Source organism: Cervus canadensis, chromosome 4 (genome assembly GCF_019320065.1).
Source record: "Cervus canadensis isolate Bull #8, Minnesota chromosome 4, ASM1932006v1, whole genome shotgun sequence".
Classification (NCBI taxonomy): Eukaryota; Metazoa; Chordata; class Mammalia; order Artiodactyla; family Cervidae; genus Cervus; species Cervus canadensis.
The window spans coordinates 50,480,557-50,489,794 of NC_057389.1; the positions used below are offsets into that span (position 1 = coordinate 50,480,557).

Sequence of the window (9,238 nt, forward strand, 5' to 3'; positions counted from 1 at the left end):
TCCCGACCTAGGGATCAAATGTAGGTCTCCTGCACTGCAGGCAGATTCTTTACCATCTGAGCCACCAGGGAAGCCCATATATATTATACCACGCACACAAATAATCAGAACTTAGGTTTGCCTTAAACCACAAAAGTAGTATCATGTACAATCTACTTGGTAAGAAATGACTTAACAGTAATTAACTAAGCAAGCCTTCTGCTCTTCTTCAGCAGCTGTAAAGCTTATACTTTGTTTTCACTAAATAAAAATCAGCATAAGTAACTAACAGAATAATTCTCTCAAGATCAGTATCAGATGGACCAGCATGAAACAGAAAGTGTCAGGATGAATTCCAGAGAGAATAGCTTATCTCAAGGGACACCCACTAACATCTTATTCCTTAATTACCTTTGAAGTAAACCAAAATATTTCTTCCATGAGAAAGAAATCTTGAAATATTACTTGGGAAAAATAGGTGCAAATTTTCTTCTCAAATGTGTAATGGGAATAGTAAACAATTTTCCATCACATCTTGGGATTCTTTTCAGCAATATTTTAAAATAATTGGTTTATTTAAGTGCCCTAGATTCTGGCTCCATTTGATTATTTATATAAAAATACAGAGACCAAATATGATACAGGCATTAATGTTCTTGGATCAGTCAGTGCTTTTTGTCATTGTTTCTTGGTTTGAAGCCTCCTAGCAATCAAATAAAAATTTTCCTTCTGCTCAGTCCAGAGCTATGAAAGGAGTCAAATCTATATTATAGGATTTATTCATTTAAGAAATAACCAGAATGTCATAATTTTCCTCCCCAAAACTCAATGATCTTGTCAAAAAATAATATGGCAATTAAATATGATCCCTTTTCATAATATACAAACTCATTCTCATCAGAATGTGGAGATATAGGCAACTGGTCATTTCTGATTTTGTCATTATTTGGACTTTTTCTGTGCTTGAACTACTCTGTTATTCCATGAGTGGCTTCCTCACATTTTTCAGGCTTTACTTCAGGTGTCACTTCCTCAGAAAGGCCAGCTCTGGTCACACCATATCTGAAGTCTCCCCACCATCACCCTGTCACTCTCCATAGGGTCCTCAGATCCTTCCCTTGGTGACACTTGAACACTGTCTGAAGTTATCCAGTTTGTGTATTCATTAACGAGTTTCTTGTTTGCCTCCCACCATTAGAACAAGAGCTCCACAAAGGCAGGGCAAGGGGCATCCTGTGCCCTACTCTGCTCCTCACATCCGGCAGAGGGATGGGCTCCTAGTAGACGCATTTGCCTTTCTACTTGTGCTTTACAACTTAGCATGTAAACGGACTCAGAGTCTTGCCCTGGGAAGTGCAGACATGCTGTTATGCTCAGCTCTTCTCTCTAAGGATGCTACTGTAGGCTCATCTGCTGGGGGCCAGGACAACAAAAAAATGGTGACCTAGAGTGTACTGAAAGGAAAGCTATGATAAACCTAGAGAGCATATTAAAAAACAAAGACATCACTTTGCTGACAAAGGTTCATATAGTCAAAGCTATGATTTTTCCAGTAGTCATGTATGGATGTGAGAGTTGGGTCATAAAGAAGGCTGAGCTCCAAAGAACAATAATGTGTTGCTGGAGAAAACTCTTGATAGTCCCCTTGGACTGCAAGGAGATAAAACCAGTAAATCCTAAAGGAAATCAACCCTGAATATTCATTGGAAAGACTGATGCTGAAGTTGAAGCTCCAATACTTTAGCCACCTGATGCCAAGAGCCAACTCATTGGAAAGGACCCTGATGCTGCGAATGATTGAAGGCAGGAGGAGAAGGGGACGGCAGGAGATGAGATGGTTGAACAGCATCACTGACTCAATGGACATGAGTTTGAGCAAACTCCAGGAGATAGTGAAGGACAGGGAAGCCTAGTGTGTTGCAGTCCATGGGGTTGCAAAGATTTAGACATGGCTGAACAACTTATATGCAGAGTACATCATGAGAAATGCTGGGCTGGAAGAAGCACAAGCTGGAATCAAGATTGCCGGGAGAAATATCAATAACCTGATATGCAGACGATACCACCCTTAGGGCAGAAAGTGTAGAGGAATTAAAAAGCCTCTTGATGAAAGTGAAAGAGGAGAGTGAAAAAGTTGGCTTAAAGCTCAACACTCAAAAAACTAAGATCATGGCATCTGGTCCCATCACTTCATGGCAAATAGATGGGGAAACAGTGGAAACAGTGTCAGACTTTATTTTTTTGGGCTCCAAAATCACTGCAGATGGTGATTGCAGCCATGAAATTAAAATACACTTACTCCTTGGAAGGAAAGATATGACCAACCTAGATAGCATATTAAAAAGCAGAGACATTACTTTGCCAACAAAGGTCCATCTAGTCAAGGCTATGGTGTTTCCAGTGGTCATCTACGGATGTGAGAGTTGGATTATAAAGAAAGCTGAGCACCGAAGAATTGATGCTTTTGAACTGTGGTGTTGGAGAAGACTCTTGAGAGTCCCTTGGACTGCAAGGAGATCAGTCCTGGGTGTTCACTGGAAGGACTGATGCTGAAGCTGAAACTCCAATACTTTGGCTGCCTCATGTGAAGAGTTGACTCATTGGTAAAGACCCTGATGCTGGGAGGGATTGGGGGCAGGAGGAGAAGGGGATGACAGAGGGTGAGATGGCTGGATGGCATCGACCTTAGTTATGAATCTGTAGGGACCACAGTGAACCAAACACATGAAATCCAAGCCTTTTTGTCTTCCTATTTTAGACATGGAAAAAATCAAGTAACACCCTCTAGATCTTTGACTTTACAGCTTGATAGAGAAAAGCAAGGCTATAGATATGAGTGGAAAAAAGTTTTCTTAAGACCATTTTCAAACCATATAATTTCAGGGTTCCTATGCAGTATTTTGTATAGGTAGTCATGACACATCTCTGAATTGATAGTGAACAGCTGGCCACAAAGCATCTTGATTGGCCAGACATTTGTTTTTTTAAAGGGTCCAAACAAAAACTCAAAAACTAAGATCAGAGCAGACTTTTGTTTGTTCCTCAGCCATGGCAGATAGCTAATTGTCCCTTTCTTGTATAACAGAACAGAACTCCTTATTTTTAGAAGGTTCATCGCCATGCAAGATAAGTAACTAAACTTCTCAGTCTCCCTTGTGACTAGGTCTGTAAGTGTAAGTGACAAGCAGCAGGCAAATCGCACCCTTAAAAGGTGTGGGCTTGGTCTCCCCGCTTTCCCCCTTCCCGTGGCTAGGATGTGATGTGGTGGTGAGCCACCCTGAGGCATGAGGGTGATAGTAACACGGGCTACCAAGGGCTAGAAAGAAGCCAACCTGTCCCTAACCCTTCAGAGTCACATCTCACTTGGGTTACTTATGCCTAGAATGCTAACATGAGAAAGAAAAACACAACCATCTTCTTTAAGTCACTGTTACTTGTAAGCTTCTGTTTTAGCAAACTTTCCTTGATGATTCGGATGCTGTTTCATCATTTTTGCAAAGTGCCTTTAGGATCTCAAAATGGCAAACTTCTGGAGTTGAAAAAGAACTTCAAGTTTACTACCCTCTCCTCTCACTTGATTGATGAGGAAGTTGAAGGTAAACTTCCTGAACCACACAGGTAGCTGAGAAGACGACTAGGGCTCAAATCTCCTGAATTTCCATTCATTGTTCTTTTCCTTTGTGGTCCAATTAACAGAACTCCCTGGAAATGATTCTGGGGGCTACCTCTGGGGCACCTGAGCAACTTACTAGCTGGGGTCCAGGGCCGCCTTTCCCCCAGACAACCTAACAGCATGTGCCTATAAGGCTGCTGTAAAGTTTCACTTTTCTCCAATGAAACTGATCCTTTTTTCTATGACCTAGCGTTGTGGAAATTGGCAAGGACCCTAGGAACATGTAAGTTGGAAGCTCAGAAGGCACAAACTTGCCTCACTCCACTCTATAATATTATGAGTATTATCATTCACATGCAATTTGATAATATTAAGAAATTTTCTGTAACAGCTACCAGTAGGGGTAACTTCATCTGTCAAAGGAGCAGCACAGAGAATTAAATAATTTAGTTTCAAGGTCTTCTATTGAAACCAGGTGCCTACTCACAACTCCCTTTGGACAAAGGGCATTGGTAGAGTCATGATTAAGAAAACTATCCAAGGTCCCATGGAAAGTGGAAGGTAAAATCCAGCTCTTAGCATGCAAGGTTATGCTCAGGCTTATCTTTGCATTTCTACCTTTTTTAAAGGTCTTGTTGGGTTGGCAAAGAAGTTCACTCTGGTTTTTTCCTAAGATGGTATGGAAAAGCCTGAAGGAACTTTGTGGCCAATCCAGTACATGTCAATTTACTTATGAAGTGAGGAACTTATATCTGAATTCTGCAAGTTCTGTATTTATATACAATTATTGAACATTTCTCACCATCATCATTTTCATCAAACACTGGTGGTTTGCTTGAAGTGTTGGCTCCCATAGTCAAGTCTACCGAGATCTGGACCTTCCACTTACATTATTCCAGAAGAAACATTCATCTTCACTCAAAAGGGGTCTGGAAACCTCAGCTAGGTATCTGGGAGATAAAAAGAAAAGGAATTCTTATGATATGGTGTACCTGATTACAGACAGTAGCTGAAATTAAGCTAATCTGAACCACTGCAGTAAAATGTTTCCTTCTTGAAAATGACAATTTCAGAAATAACAGAGAACATCTAACATCTGGGAGAACCCACTACATGGCCTCATCAGAAGTGGACCTGGACTTATAAAGAGGGAGGAAAGCAAAATATTTTTCTAAGTGTGAAGACAAGCTTAAAATGAGGTCAGCAATGCTTTAAAAAAAAAAAAATTACTTTTGGCCATGCTGTGTGGCTTGTGGTGTTTTAATTCCTCCACCAGGGATTGAACCTGGGCCCCTGAAGTGACAATGCTGAGTCCTAACCACTGGACCACCAGGGAATTCCCAGCTCTGCTCTATGTAACGCATATAAAATAAAAGAAATATTGTATTGTGATTTTCTATATCTTTGAGAAAATAGGTTAATTTTAAACATTTTTCGATGGGTGATCAAGTTAATTTTCAGTCATAAAAAAACATCCCCTCTTTCCTCTGACCCTGGCAGTTACTACAATATCAAAGGCACAAGTTCTGAGTTTGGGCTTGACCATACCAGCAAGTCAGAGTTTCATGGAACATATTTCTTTTCTTCCCTGAACTTGGAAGATCATAACTGTCCTCACCTCAAAGACAAATATGATTTCGTGAGATAATACATAATGTATTTTCACAGTACAAGTGCTCAATAATTGTTGTCAGCTAGGAAGCTTGGATAACACGCAAGAGCTAAAAAGCCCTGAAAAGTGTATATTTACAGCTTTGATCATTTTTAACATAATTATACAAAAACTTTACTTTCCTGGAAACTGGTATGGAAAACTGACACTGATACTGGCTTTTAAACTGCCCATCTCTCAAGTGGGAGAAACAATGCCTTCTGCAGAAATCACAAGCTCAGATGCCTACAAGAGCCAGAGGGAAATGGAAATGAGTGAGCTGGACCAGGTGGAAGATATTACTGCCTGCTGGGACACTGGCTACCTGCGAAATCCAGCTTCCATTAAAAAGATTGTTGCTAAAGTGCAAACACAGGCCCTGGGGGCCAGATCTTTAGGTCTACCCCGCAAAAGGACAAAAACCTAGATTTTATATAAAACAATATTTAAAAGTTCATATCAGCTATATGGCTTGAGCATATCTCATGCATGGGACAAATACGGCTGATCAGTTCAGTCGCTCAGTTGTGTCTGACTCTTTGTGACCCATGGACTGCAGCATGCCTGTCCCTGTCCATCACCAACTCCCGGAGCTTGCTCAAGCTCATATCCACTGAGTTGGTGATGCCATCCAACCATCTCATCCTCTGTCATTCCCTTCTCCTCCCGCCTTCAATCTTTCCCAGCATCAGGGTCTTTTCCAACGAGTTGGCTCTTGGCACCAGGTGACCAAAGCATTAGAGCTTCAGCATCAGTCCTTTCAATGAATATTCAGAACTGATTTCCTTTAGGATTGACTGGTTTGATCTCCTTGCAGTCTCAGCTACTCTCAAGAGTCTTCTCCAACATGAGATAATCTGTGTGAGGCAACTAGCACCATGCCTGGCACATAATTTGCAAAGAATTAATACTAGCTATTGCTACTTTTAATAGTGCAATATTTCCTTATCATGTATTATTTTTTTAATATGACACCTGTTGATTTCCTCTTGAACTTTATGCACATGACAGGAATACAAGTTAGAGTCAGAATGGAAAAAAGTGTCCCAAGTGAACCTGGACTAGGGATGAGTAATTGAAAAGGAATTTGAGTAGCCCCTATGCAAATCTAGGAGAAAAGCTCCTTTTCCTATTAGAGGAAATGTAAGTAAAGCCTTCATTTGGAAGGCAGACTCATTAAGGAAATGCTACTTTTCATAATGAAAGCCAACTGCTGGCAAAGTGCCTTCTGGACTTGAAAAAGAAGCATTAAATGGAGAGCAAAGACAGAGTCAGCAATCAGGAAGCAAGAGATTAAATAATATGGGGGAGGGGAGGGAGGGGCAGGAGGTAACAGGTGGCTGGAGGAAGCTCAGGGGGGATGATGGAGATGAGAGATAGAAAGAACTCAACTGTATCTCTGGGCTACAAACAGAGGGCTTGTAATCCCTGAGGAAAGGAGGGTGAGGAAGAAGTGGGTGGGATACTCAGTATTTCCTTGCAGGCTAGGGAGAAGCAATGGAGTGCCCTGTGTGTTTCATTATTGCATTTAGAGTCCGGAGTAAGTGGGGAATAGTAAAGGTTGAGCCACAGATAACATCAGAGAGGCTTAGTCCTAAAGAGAACATCAATTTTAAGGAGTTGTGATTGTTAATATTGCAGACAGGGGCTACATTCTCTTCAATTTTGTGAGTAAAACCTCAGTACACATAGCTTTCACACCACACCCCAATCCTGCCACTCTCGGATTTTTCTTCACACCTCAGGCTTTTCTCGAGTAGCCCATCTTCCCACAACACAAAGTGTACCGAGCACTGACCTTGTGAGTTGTCAGGTCAGAAACAGAAAGAGGGATATGATCTCAATTTGCCATATTTCTGAGTTCTGTTCTGATGTGCAGACAATTTTGTTTACCAAAGATCCAGTGATGTTCTTTAGTGTAGGAAGAAAATATGTCAACAGGGAACCACTCTTGTATGGGGGATGGGCAGAAGACTTGGCCTATTGAGTTGTAGCTTATCCATTGTGTTAAAACACTCAATCCTGTCTAGAATCGTCTTTCTCTTTTTCTTCCTTTCTTCCCTCCAAGATAACCACACTGGTAACTTCCCCTCATATCCAGAAAGAAATCAACCTTTTCGTAGCAGGCAAAAGGAGACACATCTTTTCCATTCCACTGAACAGGGCCCAGAAGAGCTACAGGCCTCTTTCCTACCAACCCCCACACCCTTTCCTGACCTGATATTAACTCTGCAGTGTTACATAAGCATCATTTTGAGATATTAAGGGGGCAGTCACCACCCATGGAAATGAACATCCTAGACAGAAAATTCAAGAGAAACAGCAATGTGTCTTATCAAGGAAATCAAGGAGTTTCCAGATTCTCCCTTGACCTGGCCACTTATCAGATTATTAACTATAGACAATGTTTGACCTTTGGCCTATGCTTTGGGAGGAGGTCAACAGGTGAGCTGCTCCAAGCAGCTCAGACTCCCTAGGTAAAGAGGTGTCTTCTTCAGGAAGAACCTATGCTGTGATGCAAGAAAGTTGTAACTTCTGACAGAACTGTCTAGTTTTATTCCCACAGGATATGCACAGACATAACTTATTTTGTTTGCATCTGAACAACCAAACTGCTTAAACAGAGACAAATTTAGAAACACAAGAAAGAAAATATCCTGAAAAAGATCCAAGTTAACATCACTTGCAGTTAACTATTGTTTATATTTCATCAACTTTTGCTTCATCATTTTTATATATTAAAACCCATAGGAAAATAGTTTTTCCATCTCAGTCTTCATGCCAGATTCATTCCCTTTCATACTTCCCCCAAACAGCTGCGATTATGAATGTGATTGTATACATTTTACAGACAACTTTCTGTGATTTTACACACACAATGTGTCTTTTAAAATGTCACCTAAGTGACATCAGACAGTAGGTATATTTTGCATCTTACTGATCATTACCATTATTCTTGTGCTATCTACAAGTATAATGTAGATTATACATTATACAGCTCTGATTTCTGCTTTTTAAGTGCTGCATAGCAGTCCACTGTGTGACTCCATGGCACTTGGTATAAAACCATTCCAATTCTTCAGCTTTGGGGCAGGTGTGTGTGTGAGGGGGGTAAAGTCTGGTGGAGATGAAGCCAGCCATCAAAGGCAATGTTGGCTTGTTTTGAGGCTGGATAAGAGAAACAGCGGAAATATTGATACCTCCCACACTTACCCCAGCAAATATTTATTGAAGTCTGTCTGTGTCTCGACCTGAGCCAGAGGCTGGTGGACAAAGTGGGGTACACGTTTCTAAGAAGCTAGGAATGGTCCCTTTCAGCTTGTGGTGGGTCATCCCGACTGCCTGCTTTTGTCTTCTTTCTCTTTCCTTTCAACTTCCTAGTTTCCCACCAGTGCTCTTAGTATGCAGGTTTATTTAAAAGGAAAAAGATCTAGAGCATCACTCACCTCGCACCGTTATCCCTTTCACGCCTTCAGAGAAGCTCAGACTGGTGCTTCCACCCGGGGAACAAGGGCTAAAAGAGCAACTCCGAGCAAGAGGAGTGAGCGGGGAATGGTGCCCGGCGGCCGTGTGAGCGCTGGGCTGGGCGGAGGCGGGCGGGCACCTGCGGCTGGGCTGCCGAGGGGTCCAAGCGCCAGCCGCGCAGCTCCTCTGGGAGGGGTGGCTCCAGGGCGGAGGCCAGACGGCGGGCGGTCCCAGGCTCCCTGCTCCGCGGAAGCGGTCAGGCTGTCTCCTGGGCTCCGAGCTGCGCTGGGGAAGGCGAGGAGGGAGGACGGCGCGGTGGGGAGCCGGCGGCGGGGTCCCGCGGCGACTTGGCACGATCTGGAGCCGCCGGCAGGCAGAGCACGCCCCGACTTCCCGGACCGAGACCCGGTTCCCCTGAAGTGACCCCCTTCCCCCGCAAGAAGCCCAGGCGGTGCCGGGGAGGACGGTGGATGTGGGAATGGCAGATTCTTAAGACTTCCTAAGGGATGTTGCGAAGATCCAAGAGAAGG

General features: G+C 42.7%; 1 protein-coding gene across 2 annotated transcripts in view; it reads right to left on the bottom strand.

Annotated features, from left to right (window-relative positions):
- Positions 1-8,838, bottom strand: part of STK32A (serine/threonine kinase 32A) — a 137,657-nt gene extending 128,819 nt beyond the window's left edge. Inside the window, exons 1-2 of one of the 2 annotated variants that reach the window (XM_043465070.1) lie at positions 8,690-8,838; positions 4,482-4,542 (exon numbers count right to left, since the gene is read on the bottom strand). Coding sequence is in view for 1 of the 2 variants with exons in the window: in XM_043465069.1 (XP_043321004.1) it covers positions 4,395-4,446 (52 nt within the window). In the remaining variant the exon portion in view is untranslated. Of the gene's footprint in view, positions 1-4,394; positions 4,543-8,689 lie in introns of both variants that reach the window. The other variant, XM_043465069.1, reaches the window with a different exon arrangement.
- Between the last annotated feature and the right edge of the window lie 400 nt (positions 8,839-9,238).